Source organism: Platalea leucorodia, assembly GCF_965183815.1.
Source record: "Platalea leucorodia genome assembly, contig: HAP1_HAP1_SCAFFOLD_481, whole genome shotgun sequence".
NCBI lineage: Eukaryota > Metazoa > Chordata > Aves > Pelecaniformes > Threskiornithidae > Platalea > Platalea leucorodia.
In genome coordinates, this window is record NW_028121112.1 from 11,473 (window position 1) to 36,687 (window position 25,215).

The 25,215-nt window shown below is 59.8% G+C and overlaps 1 protein-coding gene and 1 gene segment (V, D, J or C); both read left to right on the forward strand.

The window, feature by feature from the left end:
• Positions 1-682: 682 nt before the first annotated feature.
• On the forward strand, positions 683-6,841 carry LOC309604224 (Ig mu chain C region-like; the record flags this gene model as incomplete). The annotated part of the segment is given in 4 exons: positions 683-975; positions 3,875-4,187; positions 4,266-4,592; positions 6,664-6,841.
• A 3,047-nt stretch (positions 6,842-9,888) lies between these two features.
• Positions 9,889-24,533, forward strand: LOC309604223 (uncharacterized protein; the record flags this gene model as incomplete). The annotated part of the gene is made up of 11 exons (XM_082339157.1): positions 9,889-10,078; positions 10,342-10,466; positions 13,390-13,735; positions 13,831-14,124; positions 16,528-16,836; positions 18,790-19,086; positions 19,783-19,839; positions 19,955-20,245; positions 22,246-22,557; positions 22,650-22,813; positions 24,517-24,533. The coding sequence occupies 11 exons, from the start codon at positions 9,889-9,891 to the stop codon at positions 24,523-24,525; spliced, it is 2,394 nt and encodes a 797-aa protein (XP_082195283.1). The 3' UTR covers positions 24,526-24,533.
• Between the last annotated feature and the right edge of the window lie 682 nt (positions 24,534-25,215).

A 25,215-nucleotide genomic window follows, 5' to 3' on the forward strand; every position in this document is an offset into this window, starting at 1 on the left:
GTGATTTTTGCACACGCACAGGTGGGTTTGGCACTGAAATGAGGGGTTTTGCAAATGCACGGGTGAATTTTGCACCAAAACGATGGGTTTTGCGCATGCACAGGTGATTTTTGCACTGAAATGATGGGTTTTGCGCATGCACGGGTGAATTTTGCACCAAAACGATGGGTTTTGCACATGCACAGGCCATTTTTGCACACGCACAGGTGGGTTTTGCACCGAAATGAGGGGTTTTGCAAATGCACGAGTGGGTTTTGCACCGAAACGATGGGGTTTGCGCATGCACTGGTGATTTTTGCGCACGCACAGGTGGGTTTTGCACCAAAACGATGGGGTTTGCGCATGCACGGGTGATTTTTGCACCAAAATGATGGGGTTTGCGCATGCACAGGTGATTTTTGCACCGAAATGATGGGTTTTGCACATGCACGGGCGATTTTTGCACCGAAACGACGGGTTTTGCGCATGCACGGGCGATTTTTGCACCGAAACGACGGGTTTTGCGCATGCACGGGCGATTTTTGCACCGAAACGACGGGTTTTGCCCATGCACGAGCGCCTTTTGCACCCGACGGGGCCCTTTTGCACCCAACCGGGCGCTTTTCCCCCCCGCGCCCTGGCCTCTCGCGCGCGGGCCTCCCTCCTCGCCCCTCTCCTTGACGCCTCTTCTCGACCCCCCCAGAGTCCTCCCACGCCCCCGCCCTCTTCCCGCTGGTTTCTTGCGGCTCCCCGGCCCCCCAGGAGCTCTACGCCGTGGCTTGCGTGGCCACCGGCTTCCTCCCCGACGCCATCACCTTCACCTGGAGCAACTACGCCAACCAGAGCCTGAGCAAGGGGGTGGTGGCCTTCCCCTCCGTCCCCAGCGGCGGGCGCTACGCGGCCACCACCAGCCTCACCCTCCCCTACCTGGAGGGCAAAACCCAGCAGCCCTTCTACTGCCGAGCCACCCATCCCCAGGGGACGCGCGTCAAGGAGGTGATCAATCCCGGTAAGTTGCGTCCCCGGGCCTCCCCGGGGCTGCTGCAGCCTTCCCCGGGCTGCTGCAGCCTTCCCCAGGCTGCTGCATCCTTCCCCGAGCATCCCCAGGCTGCTGCAGCCTTCCCTGAGCATCCCCAGGCTGCTGCAACCTTCCCCGGGCTGCTGCATCCTTCCCCGAGCATCCCCGGGCTGCTGCAGCCTTCCCCGGGCTGCTGCATCCTTCCCTGAGCATCCCCGGGCTGCTGCAGCCTTCCCTGGGCTGCTGCAGCCTTCCCTGAGCATCCCCGGGCTGCTGCAGCCTTCCCTGGGCTGCTGCATCCTTCCCTGGGCTGCTGCATCCTTCCCCGGGCTGCTGCATCCTTCCCCGAGCATCCCCGGGCTGCTGCAGCCTTCCCCGGGCTGCTGCATCCTTCCCTGAGCATCCCCGGGCTGCTGCAGCCTTCCCTGGGCTGCTGCATCCTTCCCCGAGCATCCCCGGGCTGCTGCAACCTTCCCCGGGCTGCTGCATCCTTCCCTGAGCATCCCCGGGCTGCTGCATCCTTCCCTGAGCATCCCCGGGCTGCTGCAGCCTTCCCTGGGCTGCTGCATCCTTCCCCGAGCATCCCCAGGCTGCTGCATCCTTCCCCGGGCTGCTGCATCCTTCCCCGGGCTGCTGCATCCTTCCCCGGGCTGCTGCATCCTTCCCCGAGCATCCCCGGGCTGCTGCAACCTTCCCTGAGCATCCCCGGGCTGCTGCAGCCTTCCCCGGGCTGCTGCATCCTTCCCCGAGCATCCCCGGGCTGCTGCAACCTTCCCCGGGCTGCTGCATCCTTCCCTGAGCATCCCCGGGCTGCTGCAGCCTTCCCCGAGCATCCCCGGGCTGCTGCAGCCTTCCCTGGGCTGCTGCAGCCTTCCCTGAGCATCCCCGGGCTGCTGCAGCCTTCCCTGGGCTGCTGCATCCTTCCCTGGGCTGCTGCATCCTTCCCCGGGCTGCTGCATCCTTCCCCGGGCTGCTGCATCCTTCCCTGAGCATCCCCGGGCTGCTGCAGCCTTCCCCGGGCTGCTGCATCCTTCCCTGGGCTGCTGCAACCTTCCCCGGGCTGCTGCATCCTTCCCTGAGCATCCCCGGGCTGCTGCATCCTTCCCCGGGCTGCTGCATCCTTCCCCGGGCTGCTGCATCCTTCCCTGAGCATCCCGGTGTTGCTGCATCCCGGTGTTGCATCCTGGGGATGCTGCAACCTTCCCTGAGCATTCCCGGGGCTGCTGCATCCCAGCGTTGCATCCCGGGGCTGCTGCAGCCTTCCCCGAGCATCCCCGGGCTGCTGCAACCTTCCCTGAGCATCCCAGTGTTGCATCCTGGGGATGCTGCAACCTTCCCTGAGCATCCCTGGGCTGCTGCATCCCAGTGTTGCATCCCGGGGCTGCTGCAGCCTTCCCCGAGCATCCCCGGGCTGCTGCAACCTTCCCTGAGCATCCCAGTGTTGCATCCTGGGGATGCTGCAACCTTCCCTGAGCATCCCTGGGCTGCTGCATCCCAGTGTTGCATCCCGGGGCTGCTGCAGCCTTCCCCGAGCATCCCCGGGCTGCTGCAACCTTCCCTGAGCATCCCAGTGTTGCTGCATCCTGGTGTTGCATCCTGGGGATGCTGCAACCTTCCTTGAGCATCCCAGTGTTGCATCCCGGGGCTGCTGCAACCTTCCCTGAGCATCCCCAGGCTGCTGCATCCCGGTGTTGCATCCCTGTGTTGCTGCATCCTGGTGTTGCATCCCGGTGCTGCAGCATCCTCCCCTGAGCATCCCGGTGTTGCTGCATCTCAGTGTTGCATCCCGGGCTGCTGCATCCTTCCCTAAGCATCCCGGCGTTGCATCCCGGTGCTGCTGCTGCATCCCGGCGTTGCATCCCGGTGCTGCTGCATCCTTCCCAGCATTGCATCCCGGTGTTGCATCCCGGTGCTGCTGCATCCTTCCCGAGCATCCCCAGGCTGCTGCATCCCGGTGTTGCATCCTGGGGATGCTGCATCCTTCCCCAAGCATCCCAGTGTTGCATCCTGGCGTTGCATCCTGGTGTTGCTGCTGCATCCCGGCGTTGCATCCCGGTGCTGCTGCATCCTTCCCTGAGCATCCTGGCATTGCATCCCGGTGCTGCTGCATCCTTCCCGAGCATCCCCAGGCTGCTGCATCCCAGTGTTGCATCCTGGGGATGCTGCATCCTTCCCCAAGCATCCCAGTGTTGCATCCTGGCGTTGCATCTCGGTGTTGCTGCTGCATCCCGGCATTGCATCGTGGTGCTGCTGCTGCATCCCAGCGTTGCATCCCGGTGTTGCTGCTGCATCCCAGCGTTGCATCCCGGTGCTGCTGCTGCATGCCGGCGTTGCATCCCGGTGCTGCTGCATCCTTCCCTGAGCATCCCGGCGTTGCATCCCGGTGCTGCTGCTGCATCCTGGCATTGCATCCCGGTGTTGCTTCTGCATCCCGGCGTTGCATCCCGGTGCTGCTGCTGCATCCCGGCGTTGCATCCCGGTGCTGCTGCGTCCTTCCCCGAGCATCCCGGCGTTGCATCCCGGTGCTGCTGCTGCATGCCGGCGTTGCATCCCGGTGCTGCTGCATCCTTCCCTGAGCATCCCGGCGTTGCATCCCGGTGCTGCTGCTGCATCCTGGCATTGCATCCCGGTGTTGCTTCTGCATCCCGGCGTTGCATCCCGGTGCTGCTGCTGCATCCCGGCGTTGCATCCCGGTGCTGCTGCATCCTTCCCAGCATTGCATCCCGGCGTTGCATCCCGGTGCTGCTGCATCCTTCCCCGAGCATCCCGGCGTTGCATCCCGGCGCTGCTGCTGCATCCCGGCGTTGCATCCCTCCCTCCCCCTCCCCCCCCCCCCCATCCCAATTTTGGGAATCTCACCCCTCCCCCCCCCCGCAGGCCGCACCCCGCTGCCCACCGTCGTCACCATCCACCCCCCCGCCCGCGAGGAGTTCGAAGGCCCCTACCGCAACGCCAGCGTCCTCTGCCAAATCCGCGGCCCCCGCCACCCCCCCCCCCGCCGTCCGCTGGCTGAAAAACGGCGTCGCCCTCCGCGACGGCGTCACCACCGAAAGCGCCGTCCCCGCCAGCGGCGCTTACGTCACCGACAGCCGCGCCGCTGTCACCGAAGCCGAATGGAACGCCGGGACCGTCTACACCTGCGAGGTCGACGGCGAGGCGCGCAACACCAGCAAAGCCCTGGAGTGCGGCTGTAAGTGACATCACCGCGGCGACGGGGGGGGGTGGGGGGCGCTTTCCGCCGCCTAAACTCACCCCTCGCTTTTCGCAGACGACGCGCCGGCCGTGGGTGACATCACGGTGCGCGTCGTGCCGCCGGCCTTCGCCGATATCTTCGCCGAGAAGGCGGCCAAGCTGACGTGCAAGGTGAGCAACCTGCCGAGCGCCGAGGGTTTGCTCGTCTCCTGGTGGAAGGAGAGCGGCGAGAAGTTGGCCAGCAAGACGACGCCGCCGGTTTTGCAACCCAACGGCCTCTTCGGCGTGGAAGGGGTGGCCAGCGTTTGCGCCGACGAGTGGGACAAGGGGGAGGTCTACACTTGCAAGGTCAGCCACCCCGAGCTGCTCTTCCCCACCGAGGTCAAGCTGCAGAAGACGGCGGGTGAGTTCGAGGGGGAGAGGGGCTGCGAGGGCGGGGGAGACGGGCGCGATGGCGGCGGGGTTCGGTTGTGCAAAACCCGGGGGGGGAAGGATGCAATTGCATCCCCTTTCTTTTTGCAAAACGGGGGGGGAAGGATGCAATTGCATCGGGTTTTGGTTTTGCAAAATTGGGGGGAAAGGATGCAATTGCATCGGCTTTTGGTTTTGCAAAATTGGGGGGAAAGGATGCAATTGCATCGGGTTTTGGTTTTGCAAAATGAGGGGGAAAGGATGCAATTGCATCGGGTTTCGGTTTTGCAAAATTGGAGGGGAAAGGATGCAATTGCATCCCCTTTCTTTTTGCAAAACGGGGGGGGAAGGATGCAATTGCGTCGGGTTTTGTTTTTGCAAAATTGGGGGGAAAGGATGCAATTGCATCGGGTTTTGGTTTTGCAAAATGAGGGGGAAAGGATGCAATTGCATCGGGTTTTGGTTTTGCAAAATGAGGGGGAAAGGATGCAATTGCATCGGGTTTTGGTTTTGCAAAATGAGGGGGAAAGGATGCAATTGCATCGGGTTTTGGTTTTGCAAAATTGGAGGGGAAAGGATGCAATTGCATCGGGTTTCGGTTTTGCAAAATTGGGGGGAAAGGATGCAATTGCATCGATATTTTTTGCAAAATTGGAGGGGAAAGGATGCAATTGCATCCCTTTTTTTGCAAACTGAGGGGGAAAAGGATGCAATTGCATCCCTGTCTATTTTGCAAAATTAGGGGAAGGAGGGTGAAATTGCACCACCGTTTATTTTTGCAAAACCAGGGAGCAATCGCATCCCCCCCTTTTTTTTTTTTTTTTTGCAAATCTGGGGAAAGGAGGATGCAATCACAATCCCAATTCCTGCTTTTGCAAACCCGAGGCATGCAATCGCACTGGTTCCTTTTGCAAAACCGAGGCATGCAATCGCACCGTTCCTTTTGCAAAACCGAGGCATGCAATTGCACTGGTTCCTTTTGCAAAACCAAAGCATGCAATCGCACCGGTCCTTTTGCAAAATCAAAGCATGCAATCGCACCGGTCCTTTTGCAAAATCAAAGCATGCAATCGCACCGGTCCTTTTGCAAAATCAAAGCATGCAATCGCACTGGTTCCTTTTGCAAAATCAAAGCATGCAATTGCACTGGTTCCTTTTGCAAAACCAAAGCATGCAATCGCACCGTTCCTTTTGCAAAATCAAAGCATGCAATCGCACCGTTCCTTTTGCAAAATCAAAGCATGCAATCGCACCGTTCCTTTTGCAAAATCAAAGCATGCAATCGCACCGTTCCTTTTGCAAAATCAAAGCATGCAATCGCACCGTTCCTTTTGCAAAACCGAGGCATGCAATTGCACTGGTTCCTTTTGCAAAACCAAAGCATGCAATCGCACCGGTCCTTTTGCAAAATCAAAGCATGCAATCGCACCGGTCCTTTTGCAAAATCAAAGCATGCAATCGCACCGTTCCTTTTGCAAAATCAAAGCATGCAATCGCACTGGTTCCTTTTGCAAAACCGAGGCATGCAATCGCACCGTTCCTTTTGCAAAATCAAAGCATGCAATCGCACCATTCCTTTTGCAAACCCAAGGCATGCAATCGCACCGTTCCTTTTGCAAAATCAAAGCATGCAATCGCACCGTTCCTTTTGCAAAATCAAAGCATGCAATCGCACCGTTCCTTTTGCAAAACCGAGGCATGCAATCGCACCGTTCCTTTTGCAAAATCAAAGCATGCAATCGCACCGTTCCTTTTGCAAACCCAAGGCATGCAATCGCACCGTTCCTTTTGCAAAATCAAAGCATGCAATCGCACCGTTCCTTTTGCAAAATCAAAGCATGCAATCGCACTGGTTCCTTTTGCAAAATCAAAGCATGCAATCGCACCGTTCCTTTTGCAAAATCAAAGCATGCAATCGCACCGTTCCTTTTGCAAAATCAAAGCATGCAATCGCACCGTTCCTTTTGCAAAATCAAAGCATGCAATCGCGCCGTTCCTTTTGCAAAACCGACGCCGAACCTGTTTGCAAACCCCCCCTCTTCTCTCTCCCCGCCCTCTCGCAGGCCGCGACGCCAAGGCCCCCTCCATCTACGTCTTCTCCCCGCCCCCGAGCAACTCTCCATGCACGAAACCGCCACCGTCACCTGCTTGGTGAAGGGCTTCAACCCCCCGGATCTCTTCGTCCGTTGGCTGCGCAACGGCGAGCCCTTACCCGCCGCCGACTACCTCACCCTGCCGCCCGTCGCCGAATCGCAACCCCCTGCCTCCTACTTCACCTACAGCGCCCTGACGGTCAGCGGCGACGATTGGGGGGCCGGCAACGTCTTCACGTGCTTGGTCGGCCACGAGCAAATCCCCATGCAGGTGGCGCAGAAATCGGTGGATAAAGCTTCGGGTAAACCCACCTCCGTCAACGTCTCCCTGGTGCTCGCCGACGCCGCCAGCGCCTGCTACTAAATCCCCCGCCTGCGACTTTGCACTTTTGGGCGCATTTCTGACTTGCTGGGAGGCGACAGCAGCGGGCGTCGCCCCCCCCCCAAAAAAACACCCCCCCCCCCCTCCAAAAAACCACAAAATTAGCAATAAAAATCACGTTTCTCTGGAAAAAAAAAAAGCGCCGCCGCGCCCGATCTTTGCGTTGGGGATGGGGGGGAGGGGAGCTGCGGCACTGCATTTCCCCGCGGGGGCTGCTGGCGTTTGGGGCTAAGGGAGGTTTGGGGCTAAGGGAGGGGGGGGGGGGGTGGGGGCGGGGGGGGGGCGGGGGGAGGGGCGGCTTGGCTGGGGGTGCTGCGGGGTCCGGGGTGCATCGCCTTCGCAGCGTGGGCGGCGGCCGCCTCTTGCTGCAGCCTCTTGCTGCAACCTCTCGCTGCAACCTCTCGCTGCAGCCTCTTGCAGGCATCTTCCTCTCGCTGCAACCTCTTGCTGCAGCCTCTTGCAGGCATCTTCCTCTCGGTGCAACCTCTTGCTGCAACCTCTTGCTGCATCCCCTTGCAGGCATCTTCCTCTTGCTGCAACCTCTTGCTGCAGCCTCTTGCAGGCATCTTGCTCTCGGTGCAACCTCTTGCTGCAACCTCTTGCTGCAACCTCCTGCAGGCATCTTCCTCTCGGTGCAACCTCTTGCTGCAGCCTCTTGCTGCAGTCCCTTGCAGGCATCTTCCTCTTGCTGCAACCTCTTGCTGCAGCCTCTTGCAGGCATCTTGCTCTCGGTGCAACCTCTTGCTGCAACCTCTTGCTGCAACCTCCTGCAGGCATCTTCCTCTCGGTGCAACCTCTTGCTGCAGCCTCTTGCTGCAGCCTCTTGCAGGCATCTTCCTCTTGCTGCAGCCTCTTGCTGCAGTCCCTTGCAGGCATCTTCCTCTTGCTGCAACCTCTTGCTGCAGCCTCTTGCAGGCGTCTTCCTCTTGCTGCAGCCTCTTGCAAGCATCCTCTTGCAGGCATCTTCCTATTGCTGCAACCTCTTGCTGCAACCTCTTGCTGCAGCCTCTTGCAGGCATCTTCCTCTTGCTGCAACCTCTTGCTGCAACCTCTTGCTGCAACCTCTTGCTGCAGCCTCTTGCTGCAGCCTCTTGCAGGCATCTTGCTCTCGGTGCAACCTCTTGCTGCAACCTCTTGCTGCAGCCTCTTGCAGGCATCTTCCTCTTGCTGCAGCCTCTTGCAAGCGTCCTCTTGCAGGCATCTTCCTATTGCTGCAACCTCTTGCTGCAACCTCTTGCTGCAGCCTCTTGCAGGCATCTTGCTCTCGGTGCAACCTCTTGCTGCAACCTCTCGCTGCAGCCTCTTGCAGGCATCTTCCTCTCGCTGCAACCTCTTGCTGCAACCTCTTGCTGCAGCCTCTTGCAGGCATCTTCCTCTTGCTGCAGCCTCTTGCAAGCATCCCCCATCTTGCTGCAACCTCTTGCAAGCATCTTCCTCTTGCTGCGACCTCTTGCTGCGACCTCTTGCTGCAGCCTCTTGCAAGCATCCCCCCTCTTGCAAGCATCCCCCATCTTGCTGCAACCTCTTGCATGTATCTTCCCCCTGCTGCAACCTCTTGCAAGTGTCACCCTTCTTGCACGCATCCTCCGTCTTGCTGCAACCTCTTGCTGCAGCCTCCTCTTGCTGCAGCCTCCTCTTGCTGCAGCCTCTTGCAAGCATCCCCGTCTTGCATCCTGCTGCACCCTCCTCTTGCAACCGTCCTCCTGCTGCGCCGCCTTGCTGCATCCTCCCGCTGCCTCCCCTGCACCGCCATTTGCTGCATCCCCCTGCCCCTTCCTTTGCTGCACCGTCCTCTGGCTGCGGCCCCTTGCACCATCACTTGCAGCGTCCCCTTGCATGCAGCATCTTCCTGCACAAGACCTTGCAAAGTCCTTTGCTGCAGCGTTTCCTTGCATGCAGCGTCCTTTTGCTGCATCCCCTTGCATGCATGCTCCCCTTGCATGCACACTCCCCTTGCATGCACGCTTCCCTTGCATGCATGCTCCCCTTGCATGCACACTCCCCTTGCATGCACGCTCCCCTTGCATGCACGCTCCCCTTGCATGCAGCTGCAGCTGCACCCCTTCCCCCCCCCCCCCCAAATCCTGCAAAATTTGCAATTAGACCCATTTTGGGTCTAAAAATGCCGATTTAGGGGCAGAAGGCAAAGAGGCTGAGAAATGGGGGGGGCCCCCTCTGCTGCAAGGGGGGGCAGCTGCATGCAACGGGGCTGCGGCCCTGCTTTTGGGGTCCAAACCCTGGGGTTTGGGGTAAAAAACCCAGATTTTGGGGTGCGCACCCTGGATTTTGAGGTAAAAAAGCGGATTTTGGGGGTAAAAACCCAGATTTTTGGGGTTAAACCCCCAGATTTTGTGATGCACACCCTGGATTTTGGGGTAAAACCCCAGATTTTCGAGGTAAAACCCCCAAATTTTGGGGTGTGCACCCTGGATTTTGAGGTAAAAAAAACAGATTTTGGGGTGCGCGCCCTAGATTTTAAGGTAACCCCCCCGTTTTGGGGGTAAAACTCCCAGATTTTGGGGTGCACGCCCTGGGTTTTGAAGTAAAACCCCCAGATTTTGGGGTAAAGCCCCCAGATTTTGGGGTGTGCACCCTGGATTTTGGTGTAAAAAACCCAGATTTTGAGGTAAAACCCCCAAATTTTGGGGTTTGCGCCCTCGCTTTTGAGGTAAAAACCCTGATTTTTGAGGTAAAAACCCTGATTTTTGAGGTAAAACCCCCAGATTTTGGGGCGCACACCCAGATTTTGGGGTACAAACCCTGACTTTCGGGGGCGCACCCTGGGTTTTGAGGTACAAAACCTGGGTTTGGGGATGCGCACCCCGGATTTTGGGGTAAAAGACCCGGGTTTTGGCCTGCGCACCCCATATTTTGAGGTAAAACCCCCAGATTTTGGGCTGCGCGCCCCAGATTTTGGGGTAAAACCCCCAGATTTTGGGCTGCGCACCCCAGATTTTGAGGTAAACCCCCCAGATTTTGGGCTGCGCACCCCAGATTTTGGGGGTAAACCCCCCAGATTTTGGGCTACAAAGCTTAAATTTTGGGGCGCACGCGCCCTGACCCCCTTCTCGCTTGCTACGCACCCCCCACCCCCCAAATGCAGTGCCCGCCCCCCCGCCCCCAAAACCCCCTTCCCAAAATCCCCCCGAATCCACCCAAAATGGCCGCCCCGCCTCCCCTCCCCTCGCGCCCCCGGGTGCTGCACCCAAGGGTGCTCCCCTCGGCCGGCCGCCGGTGCTAACCCCCCCTTCTCGTCCCCCCCAAAGCCTTCCTCGACGGCTTCACGGAGGCGGAGGAGGAAGACTTCAACAACCTCTGGGCGACGGCCTCGACCTTCATCGTCCTCTTCATCCTCAGCCTCTTCTACAGCGCCACGGTCACCTTGATCAAGGTACGGGCCTTCCGGAACCCCTCCTTCCCCAAAATCCCTATTTTTTCCCCCATTTTTGACAAATCCCGCTATTTTTTCCCCAAATTCTGACAAAAAAAATCCCTATTTTTCCCCAAATTCTGACAAAAATTCCCATTTTCCCCCCAATTCTGACAAAAAAAATCCTTTTCCCCCAAATTCTTGCAAAAAAATCCCTATTTTTCCCCAAGTTCTTGCAAAAAATCCCAATTTTCCCCCAATTCTGACAAAAAAATCCCTATTTTTCCACCAATTCTGACAAAAAAAAAAATCCTAATTTTCCATCAATTCTGACAAAAAAATCCCATTTTTCCCCCAATTCTGACAAAAAAAATCCCTATTTTCCCTCCAATTCTGACAGAAAATCCCTATTTTTCCACCAATTCTGACAGAAAATCCCAACTTTCCCTCAATTCTTTCAAAAAATCCCAATTTTCCCCCAATTCTGACAAAAAAATCCCTATTTTTCCCTCAATTCTGACAAAAAATCCCTATCTTTCCCCCAATTCTGACTAAAAAATCCCTATTTTTCCCTCAATTCTTGCAAAAAATCCCAATTTTCCACCAATTCTGACAGAAAATCCCTATTTTCCCCTCAATTCTGACAAAAAATCCCTATTTTTTGCCCAATTCTGACAAAAATTCCCATTTTCCCCCCCAATTCTTGCAAAAAAATCCCTATTTTCCCCCAGTTCTTGCAAAAAATCCCTATTTTCCCCCAATTCTGACAAAAAAATCCCTATTCTTCCCCCCAATTCTGACAAAAAAATCCCTATTTTTCCCCATTTCTGACAAAAAAATCCCTATTTTCCCCTCAATTCTGACAAAAAAATCCCTATTTTTCCCCATTTCTGACAAAAAAAATCCCTATTTTTCCCCCAGTTATTGCAAAAAATCCCTATTTTCCCCCCAATTCTGACAAAAAATCCCTATTTTTCCACCAATTCTTGCAAAAAATCCCTGTTTTTCCCTCAATTCTGACAAAAAGTCCCGATTTTTCCCTCAATTCTGACAAAAAAATCCCTTTTTTTCCCCCAATTCTTGCAAAAAATCCCTATTTTTCCCCCAATCCTTGCCAAAAAATCCCTTTTTCCCCCTCATCTTTGCCAAATATCCCTATTTCCCCCCCAGTTCTTGCAAAACCTCCCTATTTTCCCCCAATCCTCACAAAAATCCATATTTTCTCCCCAGTCCTTGCAAAAAATCCCTATTTTTTTCCCCATCCTCACAAAAAAAATCCCGATTTTCCCCCCCATTTTTCCTAAAATCCCTATTTCCCCCCTTCCTTCCCCAAAAATCCCGATTTTCCCCCCTTCCTTGCCCAAAAATCCCAATTTTCCCCCCTTCCTTCCCCAAAAATCCCTATTTTTCCTCCATTTTCCCCCCAAAATCCCTATTTTTCCTCCATTTCCCCCCAAAATCCCTAAACCCCCCCCCCATTTCCCCCCCCAAATCCCTATTTCCCCCCCCATCCTTGCCCAAACTCCCCATTCCCCGACGCTTTTCCCAACAACCCCCTCTCGCGACGGGAATTTTTAGGCTCCCTCCCCCTCCGCGAGCGGCTGGGGAGGCGCCGCCGCAGCCTCCCATCCCCCTTTAACCACCCCGATAACCAACGGATCCCGCTTTTTTTCCCCCCCCTTATCCCAGGTGAAATAACCCGGCGCCCGACGCATTTCACCGAAACCGCTCCGCCGCCGGATCGCGCCGGGATTTTTCGGGATTCTCCCCTCCCCCCTTTGTAACCCCGCCCCCCCCCTTGTAAATATTCTCCAGCCGACAAATAAAATTTCCCCGTTTTCCACCTTTTTCCGCGCGATTTTCTCCGGGATTACGCAACGCCAAAGGGGGGGGGGGGGGGCACCCAATATTTTGCACCCATGGAGGGGCGCAAGCCCAGCACCCACTTTTTTTGGGGGGGGGGAGGAAAGATTGGAGGAGGGGGATCGAATTCGGGACCCATTTTGGGGGGGGAGGTTGCGATGGGGTGGGTGCTCCTAGGGTGGGTGCGGTGGTTTGGGTGCTGCGAGGACGTGTTTTGGGGGGGGTTGCGATGGTTTGGGTGCTCCGAGGAGGTGTTTGGGGGGGGGGGTTGCGATGGTTTGGGTGCTGCTAGGAGGTGTTTGGGGGGGTTGCGATGCTTTGGGTGCTGCTAGGAGGTGTTTGGGGGGGGTTGCGATGGTTTGGGTGCTGCTAGGAGGTGTTTTGGGGGGGTTGCGATGGTTTGGGTGCTCCTAGGAGGTGTTTTGGGGGGGTTGCGATGGTTTGGGTGCTGCTAGGAGGTGTTTTGGGGGGGGTTGCGATGGTTTGGGTGCTGCGAGGAGGTGTTTTGGGGGGGGTTGCGATGGTTTGGGTGCTGCGAGGAGGTGTTTTGGGGGGGTTGCGATGGTTTGGGTGCTGCTAGGAGGTGTTTTGGGGGGGTTGCGATGGTTTGGGTGCTGCTAGGAGGTGTTTTGGGGGGGTTGCGATGGTTTGGGTGCTGCTAGGAGGTGTTTTGGGGGGGGTTGCGATGCTTTGGGTGCTGCTAGGAGGTGTTTTGGGGGGGGTTGCGATGGTTTGGGTGCTGCTAGGAGGTGTTTTGGGGGGGGTTGCGATGGTTTGGGTGCTGCTAGGAGGTGTTTTGGGGGGGGTTGCGATGGTTTGGGTGCTGCTAGGAGGTGTTTTGGGGGGGGTTGCGATGGTTTGGGTGCTGCTAGGAGGTGTTTTGGGGGGGGTTGCGATGGTTTGGGTGCTCCGAGGAGGTGTTTTGGGGGGGTTGCGATGGTTTGGGTGCTGCTAGGAGGTGTTTTGGGGGGGTTGTGATGGTTTGGGTGCCGCTAGGAGGTGTTTTGGGGGGGTTGCGATGGTTTGGGTGCTGCTGGGAGGTGTTTTGGGGGGGTTGCGATGGGGTGGGTGCTCCTGGGAGTTGGTTTTGGGGGGCTTGGCCTCCCACCCCCTCACCTCCTCTCCCTCCGCAGCTCAACGCACCCCGCCCACCGTCTACGCCGTGGCTCCTTGCTGCCCGTTGAACCCCGGTGACGCCGCCTTCCTCTGCCTGGTGACCAACTTCTTCCCCTTGGAGGTCACCTTCCAGTGGGTGCAGGACAGGGCCACCACCCCCGCCGTGGCCTTCCCCACCGTGCGGGACGCCAAGAGCAGCCTCTACACGGCCAGCAGCCGCGTCGCCGTCCCCGGCGGTCGCCACGAGCTGGAATGCCGCGTGACGCACTCCGCTCTCGGCTCGCCGATCTCCAAGAAGTTCTCCACGGATGGTAGGAGATGGTTTTGGGTGGAGGGGGGGACGCCGACGCCGACGCCGCCGCCGTCGGACGCGGGGCGGTGGCCGCCATCTCGCTTCCCTTTGCAGTTTGCGCGCCGGCGTCGCGACCGCCCCGCCTCTACTTGGTGGAACCACGGTGTGACGGTGAAGATGGCGGCGAGCTGGAGCTTCTCTGCGTCTTCTGGAGCTCCGAAGGCGAGCGACCCAAGTTGACCTGGTTGCAGAACGGGCGAGAGGTGCGCCCCAGCGCCGAGGAGGAGGAGGAGGAGGGTGGGCGGAGTTGGCTGAAGATCGAGCGGGCCAGTTGGGAGAAAGGGGACGTCTACACCTGCAAGGCGACGGGCGGAGGCGTGGTGATGCGCAACAGCAGCAAGTGCACGGGTGAGGGGGCGGGGCCTGAAATGGGGTGGGGGTGGGGAGAGAGCAGGTGGGAGGGCGGGTGATGAGGAGCCATCAAACGTGGCGGAGGGATGGATGGACAAACGGACGACGGATGGATGGGGAGACACCAGAGGTGATGGGTGGGTGGATGAGGAGCCATCAGACATGGTGGGGGGATGGAGGGATGGACAGACGGATGGACGAGGAGCCATCAGACGTGGTGGAGGGATGGAGGGATGGACAGACGGATGGACGAGGAGCCATCAGACGTGGTGGAGGGATGGAGGGATGGACAGACGGATGGATGAGGAGCCATCAGACATGGTGGAGGGATGGAGGGATGGACAGACGGATGGACGAGGAGCCATCAGACATGGTGGGGGGATGGAGGGATGGACAGACGGATGGACGAGGAGCCATCAGACATGGTGGGGGGATGGAGGGATGGACAGACGGATGGACGAGGAGCCATCAGACATGGTGGGGGGATGGAGGGATGGACAGACGGATGGACGAGGAGCCATCAGACATGGTGGGGGGATGGAGGGACGGACAGACGGATGGACGAGGAGCCATCAGACATGGTGGGGGGATGGAGGGACGGACAGACGGATGGACGAGGAGCCATCAGACATGGTGGGGGGATGGAGGGACGGACAGACGGATGGACGAGGAGCCATCAGACATGGTGGAGGGATGGAGGGATGGACAGACGGATGGACGAGGAGCCATCAGACATGGTGGGGGGATGGAGGGATGGACAGACGGATGGACGAGGAGCCATCAGACGTGGTGGGGGGATGGAGGGATGGACAGACGGATGGACGAGGAGCCATCAGACATGGTGGGGGGAGGGATGGATGGATGGATGGATGGACGGACGGACGGATGGATGGATGAGGAGCCATCAAACATGGTGAATGGATGGATGGACGGACGGACAGATGGACGGATGGGTGAGGAGCCATCAACCATGGTGGGTGGATGGACGGATGGACACCAGGTGATGGATGGATGGACAGATGGATGGATGGACAGATGGACTCCAGATGATGAATGGATGGATGGATGGACACCAGATGATGGATGGACACCAGGTGATGGATGGATGGATGGATGGACAGATGGACACCAGATGATGGATGGATGGACAGATGGACACCAGATGATGGATGGACACCAGATGATGGGTGGACAGATGGACGGAGAGCTATCAACCATGGTGGGTGGGTGGATGGATGGACGGATGGACACCAGGTGATGGATGGACACCAGATGATGGATGGATGGATGGATGGATGGACGGATGGACACCAGATGATGGATGGACACCAGGTGATGGGTGGACAGATGGACGGAGAGCTATCAACCATGGTGGGTGGATGGATGGATGGACGGATGGACACCAGGTGATGGATGGATGGATGGATGGACGGATGGACACCAGATGATGGATGGATGGATGGATGGACACCAGGTGATGGATGGACACCAGATGATGGATGGATGGACAGATGGACACCAGGTGATGGATGGACACCAGATGATGGGTGGACAGATGGACGGAGAGCTATCAACCATGGTGGGTGGATGGATGGATGGACGGATGGACACCAGATGATGGATGGATGGACGGATGGACACCAGATGATGGATGGACACCAGATGATGGATGGATGGATGGATGGATGGACGGATGGACACCAGGTGATGGATGGACACCAGATGATGGGTGGACAGATGGACGGAGAGCTATCAACCATGGTGGGTGGATGGATGGATGGACGGATGGACACCAGGTGATGGATGGATGGATGGATGGACGGATGGACACCAGATGATGGATGGATGGACGGATGGACACCAGGTGATGGATGGACACCAGATGATGGGTGGACAGATGGACGGAGAGCTATCAACCATGGTGGGTGGATGGATGGATGGACGGATGGACACCAGGTGATGGATGGATGGATGGACGGATGGACACCAGGTGATGGATGGATGGATGGATGGACGGATGGACACCAGGTGATGGATGGACACCAGATGATGGGTGGACAGATGGACGGAGAGCTATCAACCATGGTGGGTGGATGGATGGATGGACGGATGGACACCAGGTGATGGATGGATGGATGGATGGACACCAGGTGATGGATGGACACCAGATGATGGATGGATGGATGGATGGATGGACGGATGGACACCAGGTGATGGATGGACACCAGATGATGGGTGGACAGATGGACGGAGAGCTATCAACCATGGTGGGTGGATGGATGAATGGACGGATGGACACCAGGTGACGGAGGAGCCACCAACCACGGTGGCTGGCTGAGGTGACACCAGATGGCCACCCCCCCCAACCTCGGACCTTCTCCCCGTCTCCTCCCTCCCCAGCCTGCCCCGGCGCCTCGCTCCCGCCGCAGCTCTACGTCACCCAACCCTCCTACGCCGCCCTCCTGGCCGGCCCCGCCTCCGCCTCCTGCCTTCTCCTGGGTTGGCACCTGGAGGGCGCCGCCCTCTTTTGGCGAGGGGACGAGGTGGGGCCACCCCGTGTCCCCACCCGCCACCCCAACGGCACCCAGAGCCTGATCCTCACCCGCCCCGTCACCCTCCGGCAGTGGCTGGACGGGCGCCGCCTCCTCTGCCAGGCCGCCCTCCCCTGCCGCCGCGACCTCGCCCTGGAGCTCGCCCTGGGGCCCGCCCGTGAGTCGGGGCCCCCCCCCCGGGGCCGTGTGGGACCCCCCCGGGGCCCGCTGGGGCCCTATGGGGCGGGGTGGGGCCCTATGGGGTGGGGTGGGACCGTATGGGGCTGTATGGGGCGGGGTGGGGCCCTACGGGGCCGTATGGGACCCCCACGGGGCCCGCTGGGGCCCTATGGGGGTGGGTGGGGCCCTATGGGGCGGGGTGGGGCCCTATGGGGTGGGGTGGGACCGTATGGGGTGGGGTGGGACCGTATGGGGCTGTATGGGGCGGGGTGGGGCCCTATGGGGCTGGGTGGGGCCCTACAGGGCCGTATGGGACCCCCACGGGGCCCGCTGGGGGCCTATGGGGCGGGGTGGGGCCCTATGGGGCGGGGTGGGACCATATGGGGCTCTATGGGGCTGGGTGGGGCCCTATGGGGTGGGGTGGGACCGTATGGGGCTGTATGGGGCGGGGTGGGGCCCTATGGGGTGGGGTGGGGCCCTATGGGGCAGGGTGGGACCATATGGGGCTCTATGGGGCTGGGTGGGGCCCTATGGGGCCGTATGGGACCTCCACGGGGCCCGCTGGGGCCCTATGGGGCGGGCTGGGGCCCTATGGGGTGGGGTGGGGCCATATGGGGCGGGGTGGGGCTCTATGGGGCGGGGTGGGGCCCTATGGGGTGGGGTGGGGCCCTACGGGGCCGTATGGGACCCCCACGGGGCCCGCTGGGGCCCTATGGGGCGGGGTGGGGCCCTACGGGGCCGTGTGGGACCCCCATGGGGCCCCCTGGGGCCCTATGGGGCGGGGTGGGGCCCTATGGGGCTGGGTGGGGCCCTATGGGGCTGGGCGGGACCACACGGGGCCCTATGGGGCTGGATGGGGCGGGGTGGGGCTGTATGGGGCTGGTTGGGGCCCTATGGGGCTGTATGGGGCCGTATGGGGCTGGTTGGGGACATATGGGGCTGGTTGGGGCCATATGGGGCTGTATGGGGCCTTATGGGGCTGTATGGGACCCCCACAGGGCCTGCTGGGGCCCTATGGGGCTAGTTGGTGCCCTATGGGGCTGGTTGGGGCCCTATGGGGCTGGTTGGGGCCATATGGGGCTGGTTGGGGCCCTATGGGGCTGGGTGGGGCCCTATGGGGCTGTATGGAGCCGTATGGGGCTGGGTGGGGCCATATGGGGCTGTATGGGGCCCTATGGGGCTGGTTGGGGCCCTATGGGGCTGTATGGGGCTGGTTGGGGCCATATGGGGCTGGTTGGGGCCCTATGGGGCTGGGTGGGGCCCTATGGGGCTGTATGGAGCCGTATGGGGCTGGGTGGGGCCATATGGGGCTGTATGGGGCCCTATGGGGCTGGTTGGGGCCGTATGGGGCTGGATGGGACCATATGGGGCTGGATGGGACCATATGGGGCTGGTTGGGGCCCTATGGGGCTGGTTGGGACCGCACGGGGCTGTATGGGGCTCTATGGGGCCATATGGGGCTGCATGGGGCTATATGGGACCGCATAGGGCTATATGGGGCTGTATGGGGTTGTATGGGGCCATATGGGGCCATATGGGGTCGTATGGGACTGCATGGGGCTGCATGGGGCTGTACGGGGCTATATGGGGCTGTGTGGGGCTATATGGGGTTGTTCAGGACCCTATAGGCTTGCCCAGGGCCATACGGGGTCGGGAGGGCCCTATAGACCTCTCCAGGGCCATACGGGGTCGGGAGGGCCCTACAGACCTCTCCAGGGCCATACGGGGTCGGGAGGGCCCTATAGACCTCTCCAGGGCCATACGGGGTCGGGAGGGCCCTATAGGCTCCTCCAGGGCCATACAGGGTCGGGAGGGCCCTATGGATCTCTCCAGGGCCATACGGGGTCGGGAGGGCCCTATAGGCTCGCCCAGGACCCTATAGGCTCACCCAGGGCCATATGGGGTCCCACCCACACCTGCAGCTCAAGGTGTCCCCTCCCACCCCCCCCAGCCGTCCCCAGGAGGCCACCGAAGGTGAAGGTCACCCGCGTCCCCCCCGGCGACACCCAGGCAGGTCTCCTCCTCTGTGACATCACCGACTTCACCCCCCGTGACATCATCATCCGGTGGGCGGGCGACCCCACCCAGGACCTCAGCGCCCGCACCCAAACGGGGCCCGTCAGCGGGCGGGATGTCTTCTCCACCCTCAGCGTCCTCCGCTTGGAGGAGGGGGAGGAGGGGAAGGACTACGCTTGCGTGGTCCACCACCCCGCCCTGGAGCAAGCCTTGCGCATCACCGAAGACGCCGGTGAGGGCCGCCGCCGCCGCCGCGCTTTTGGGGGGACACCGAGGTGGGGGAGGTGGTTACGGAGGAGATGTCCACCGGGAAGCCCTCCGCTGGTTGGTGGTGGCTCGATTTTGGGGTGCTGCTGTTGTCCTACGTGGGTTGGCATCTACGCCGGGTTGGGGTTCCACCACCAGCGGGGTTGGGGTTCTCCTCCCCCAGCCCATCAACCACCTGATTTCTTCCTTGGGGAGCACCCAAACCCCTGGTGATGGTTTTTGGGGTGCTGCTGTTGTCCTACGTGGGTTGGCATCTACGCCGGGTTGGGGTTCCACCACCAGCGGGGTTGGGGTTCTCCTCCCCCAGCCTATCAACCTCCTGAGTTCTTCTTTGGGGAGCACCCAAACCCCCACGAGATGCTGTTTTGGGGTGCTGCTGTTGTCCTACACGGGTTGGCATCTACGCTGGGTTGGGGTTCTCCTCCCCCAGCCCATCAACCCCCTGATTTCTTCTTTGGGGAGCACCCAAACCCCCCCAGAATTGTTTTTTGGGGTGCTTCTCTGGTCCTACACGGGTTGGCATCAACACCGGGTTGGGGTTCCACCACCAACGGGGTTGGGGTTCTCCTCCCCCAGCCCATCAACCTCCTGATTTCCTCCTTGGAGGAGCACCCAACCCCCCCGAGATGCTGTTTTGGTTGAGTTCCCCCCACTTTCGCAGGTCCCCCCAAGACGACCCCCACCCCCGTGACGCAGCAGAAGGCCTCACCCCACCCCGGTGAGCCCCTCCCCCTTTGCTTTACCCCATCCCCACCCCTTCCCAGCCGCTTTCGGGGGGGAGGGGGGCGTCAGGAGAAGGGGGTTCACCCTTTGCCCCTCCCTTTTTTTTTCAGCTTGCCCCAAGTCTCCGCCCTCCTCCCTCCAACCTCCTCCTTTCCGCGAGCTCTTCCAACGCCGCGCGGCCAACTTGACCTGCTCCGCCCCGTTGGCCAACGCCACCGTCCGTTGGGAGGTCGAGGGCCGACCGGCGGCACCGGAGGCGGTGAAGCTTCATCCCGAGGGAGCGACGGGGACGCGGAGTTGGTTACGGATCAGCCTGCGGGATTGGAACGGGACGGCCAACTTCTCCTGCCGCCTGCGGAGCGACGCCGGCGAGGCGCGGCTGGAGCTCAGCCGGAGGACGGGTGAGGAGCCGCCGGCGGCGGCCGGCAAAAAAAACCCCTCGCGAGGCGGCGAAAAAGCATTGCAAGGCGCTAAAAAAGCTTTGCAAGGCTGCAAAAATGCGTTGCAAGGCGGTAAAGAAGCTTTGCAAGGCTGCAAAAAGCTTTGCAAGGCTGCAAAAATGCGTTGCAATGCGGTAAAAAAGCTTTGCAAGGCTGCAAAAAGCTTTGCAAGGCTGCAAAAATGCGTTGCAAGGCGCTAAAAAAGCTTTGCAAGGCTGCAAAAAGCTTTGCAAGGCTGCAAAAATGCGTTGCAAGGCGGTAAAGAAGCTTTGCAAGGCTGCAAAAATGCGTTGCAAGGCTGCAAAAATGCGTTGCAAGGCGGTAAAGAAGCTTTGCAAGGCTGCAAAAAGCTTTGCAAGGCTGCAAAAATGCGTTGCAATGCACTAAAAAAGCTTTGCAAGGCTGCAAAAATGCGTTGCAAGGCGCTAAAAAAGCTTTGCAAGGCTGCAAAAATGCGTTGCAAGGCGCTAAAAAAGCTTTGCAAGGCTGCAAAAAAACTTTGCAAGGCTGCAAAAATGCATTGCAAGGCAGTAAAGAAGCTTTGCAAGGCTGCAAAAATGCGTTGCAATGCACTAAAAAAGCTTTGCAAGGCTGCAAAAATGCGTTGCAAGGCGGTAAAGAAGCTTTGCAAGGCTGCAAAAAGCTTTGCAAGGCTGCAAAAATGCGTTGCAAGGCGCTAAAAAAGCTTTGCAAGGCTGCAAAAAGCTTTGCAAGGCTGCAAAAATGCGTTGCAATGCGGTAAAAAAGCTTTGCAAGGCTGCAAAAATGCGTTGCAAGGCGGTAAAGAAGCTTTGCAAGGCTGCAAAAATGCGTTGCAAGGCAGTAAAGAAGCTTTGCAAGGCTGCAAAAATGCGTTGCAAGGCAGTAAAGAAGCTTTGCAAGGCTGCAAAAATGCGTTGCAATGCGGTAAAGAAGCTTTGCAAGGCTGCAAAAATGCGTTGCAATGCGGTAAAGAAGCTTTGCAAGGCTGCAAAAAGCTTTGCAACGTGGTAAAGAAGCTTTGCAACGCGGCAAAAAGCTTTGCGATGCCACGACAAAGCTTCGCCGAGCCGCGAGAAGCCTTGCAGCGGCCCGGCGAGCCTTGCGATGCCGCAAAAATGCGTGGCGGCACTGCAAAAAAAGCTTTGCGAGGCCACGGCGAGCTTTGCACACCACGGCAACCTTTGCGCCGCCACGGCGAGCCTTGCACCACCGTGGCGAGCTTGCAACACCACAGCAACCTTTGCACCGCCGCGGCGAGCCGTGCAACGCCACAGCGAGCTTTGCAGCACCACGGCGAGCCTTGCAACACCACGGCAACCTTTGCACCGCCACGGCAAGCCTTGCACCGCCGCAGCGAGCCTTGCACCGCCATGGTGAGCTTTGCACCACCATGGCAAGCCTTGCACCGCTGCGGCGAACCTTGCACCACCATGGCAACCTTTGTGCCGCCACAGCGAGCCTTGCACTGCCACGGCAACCTTTGCACCGCCACGGCAAGCCTTGTGCCGCCGCGGCAACCTTTGCACCACCATGGCAAGCCTTGCGCCGCCGCAGCAAGCCTTGCACCACCACGGTGAGCTTTGCACCGCCATGGCGAGCCTTGCAACACCATGGCAACCTTTGCACCGCCACGGCAAGCCTTGCACCGCCACGGCAACCTTTGCACCGCCGCGGCGAGCCTTGCACTGCCGCAGCGAGCTTTGCACCGCTGTGGTGAGCCTTGCACCACCACGGCAACCTTTGCACCGCCGCGGCGAGCCTTGCACCGCCACGGTGAGCTTTGCACTGCCATGGCGAGCCTTGCACCGCCGCGGCGAGCCTTGCACCGCCACGGCAACCTTTGCACCGCCGCGGCAACCTTTGCACCGCCGCGGCGAGCCTTGCACCGCCACGGCAAGCTTTGCGCCGCCATGCACCGGGCCGCCCAATAGGAGGTCGCCTCTGGACGCGGTGGCACCGGCTCCTCCCCCCTCCCGCAGGTCCCTTGAAGCCCCCCAGCGTCCACATCTTGCCCTCGGCGCCCGCCGAGGCTTGCGCCGGCCACGACTTCACCCTCTTCTGCCTCGTGAAGGACTTCTACCCGCCGGAGATCGCCGTCTGGTGGCGGCGGGGCGCGGCCGAAGGGCCGGCGGCCGTGGCGCCCAGCTGCGACCACGAAGCCCAGCGCTGCGCCGTGGTCGTCGCCGTGGACGTGCCGTGGGGCGAGTGGGCGGGGGGCACCTCCTACGGCTGCTCGGCCGCCCACATCTCCTCCGCCGAGGTCACCGAGCAGACCGTCGACGCCCACGCCGGTAAGGGGCCGCTAACGAGGGGCGGGGTCATTAAGGAGGGGCCGATTACATCGGCGTGATGCAATCATCCCGCCTCTGCCGCCTTCCCGCAGCCCCCTGGGAATGCGCCGGCCAGCACTTCGTGCCTTGTGGCTTCCTGGGCGAGGGCGATGACCTGGAGCCGGAGGAGGACGGGAGCGCCTGGACCACCATCTCCACCTTCGTGGTCCTCTTCCTCCTCCTCATCTTCTACAGCGGCTTCGTCACCTTCATCAAGGTAAGGCCGCGGTTGGCTCGCCCGGCCACCGGTTGGCTCGCTTGGCCACCGGTTGGCTCGCTTGGCCACCGGTTGGCTCGCTTGGCCACCAGTTGGGTTGCTTGGCCACCAGTTGGGTTGCTTGGCCATAATTTGGGTTGCTTGGCCACCGGTTGGGTTGCATGGCCATAAGTTAGGTTGCTTGGCCACCGGTTGGGTTGCTTGGCCACCAGTTGGGTTGCTTGGCCACCAGTTGGGTTGCTTGGCCATAAGTTGGGTTGCTTGGCCACTGGTTGGGTTGCTTGGCCACCAGTTGGCTCGCTTGGCCACCAGTTGGGTTGCTTGGCCATAAGTTGGGTTGCTTGGCCACCGGTTGGGTTGCTTGGCCACCAGTTGGCTCGCTTGGCCACCAGTTGGGTTGCTTGGCCATAAGTTGGGTTGCTTGGCCACCAGTTGGGTCGCTTGGCCATAAGTTGGGTTGCTTGGCCATGGGTTGGGTTGCTTGGCCACCAGTTGGCTCGCTTGGCCATGGGTTGGGTTGCTTGGCCATGGGTTGGGTTGCTTGGCCACAGGTTGCCTTGCCCGGCTACCGGTTGGCTCGCTTGGCCACCGGTTGGCTCGCTTGGCCACCAGTTGCGTTGCTTGGCCATGGGTTGGGTTGCTCGGCCACCGGTTGGGTTGCTTGGCCACTGGTTGGGTTGCTTGGCTACCAGTTGTGTTGCTTGGCCACCGGTTGGCTTGCTTCACCACCAGTTAGGCTGCTTGGCCACCAGTTGGGTTGCTTGGCCACGGGTTGCCTCGCCCGGCCACCAGTTGGCTTGCTCGGCCACCGGTTGGCTTGCTCGGCCACCAGTTGGCTTGCTCGGCCACCGGTTGGGTTGCTTGGCCAATGGGTTGGGTTGCTTGGCCACCGGTTGGCTTGCCCGGCCACCAGTTGGCTTGCTCGGCCACCGGTTGGCTTGCTCGGCCACCGGTTGGGTTGCTTGGCCACTGGTTGCCTTGCCCAGCCTTGGGTTGCCTCACTTGGCCAATGGTTGCCTCGCTTGGCCACTGGTTGTGTTGCTTTGCCACGGGTTGCCTTGCCTGGCCTTTGGTTGCCTTGCTTGGCCACGGGTTGCCTCGTTTGGCCACTGGTTGTGTTGCTTGGCCAATGGGTTGTGTTGCTTGGCCATGGGTTGCCTCGCTTGGCCACAAATCGCCTTGCCTGGCCACAGGTTGCCTCACTTGGCCACAGGTTGCCTTGCTTGGCCACGGGTTGCCTTGTTTGGCCACTGGTTGTGTTCCTTTGCCATGGATTGCCTTGCCTGGCCACAGGTTGCCTTGTTTGGCCACTGGTTGTGTTGCTTGGCCACGGGTTGCCTTGCCTGGCCACAGGTTGCCTTGCTTGGCCACAGGTTGCCTTGCCCGGCCACAGGTTGCCTTGTTTGGCCACTGGTTGTGTTGCTTGGCCACGGGTTGCCTTGCCTGGCCACAGGTTGCCTCGCTTGGCCACAGGTTGCCTTGCTTGGCCACGGGTTGCCTTGCCCGGCCACGGGTTGTGTTGCTTGGCCACTGGTTGTGTTGCTTTGCCATTGGTTGCCTTGCCTGGCCTTTGGTTGCCTCGCTTGGCCACGGGTTGCCTTGGGTCAGGTTGCCCGGCCACGGCTTAGGTCGCCCAGCCACAGCTTGCCCTTGCCACCCCGAGCACCCCACCCCCCTCACCACCCCTTTCCCCTCCCCCACAGGTGAAATAACCCCCCCCCTCCCCCCCCCCCGTCGCCGTCGCCTTCACCCCCGGCACCGGCGAAGGCGGAAGAAACCCCCCAAAACGGGGCGAAAAACACCGAAATCGGCTCGACCCCCCCTTTATTCCCGAATTCCTCCTCTCGGCGCGGCCGGCGGGGGGCCAACCTCCAATAAAACACCCGGTTTTTCCTCAGTTTCACCTTTTTTTATCCTCTCCCGGGGCATTTTGGGGTGAAAAAAAGGAATTTAGGGGGCGATTCGCCTCCCCCCCCCGTCCCCTGGGCCGATGACTCAGAGGGAGAAACGCGGCTTCGGTAAACAGGACACATCTGGGCGCCCCTCCCCCGCCCCGTCCAGATGTTCGCGGTCGAGCTCGGGCGGAAACGGCGCCGATTTGAACCGAAAATGACTCAAATCACCCCAAAACCCCCCCCCTCGACCGAAAGGGGAGAGGAGAACTGAAACGGGGTTTTATAATAAACAGAATTTAGGGGTTTTCTTTTTTTGGGTGGGAAAAGGGGAAATTTGGGGGCGCGCGGGGGCGGGGGAGGGGAGCGGGGGGTTGTTTGAAGCTCGAGGAGAATTCGGGGCGATGAAAATGGGTTTATTTCTGGGGAAAATGGGGGTTTTGGGGGGAGCTTCAGGAGAATTTGGGGCGACGCGCCGACAAAAATGGGTTTATTTCTGGGGAAAATGGG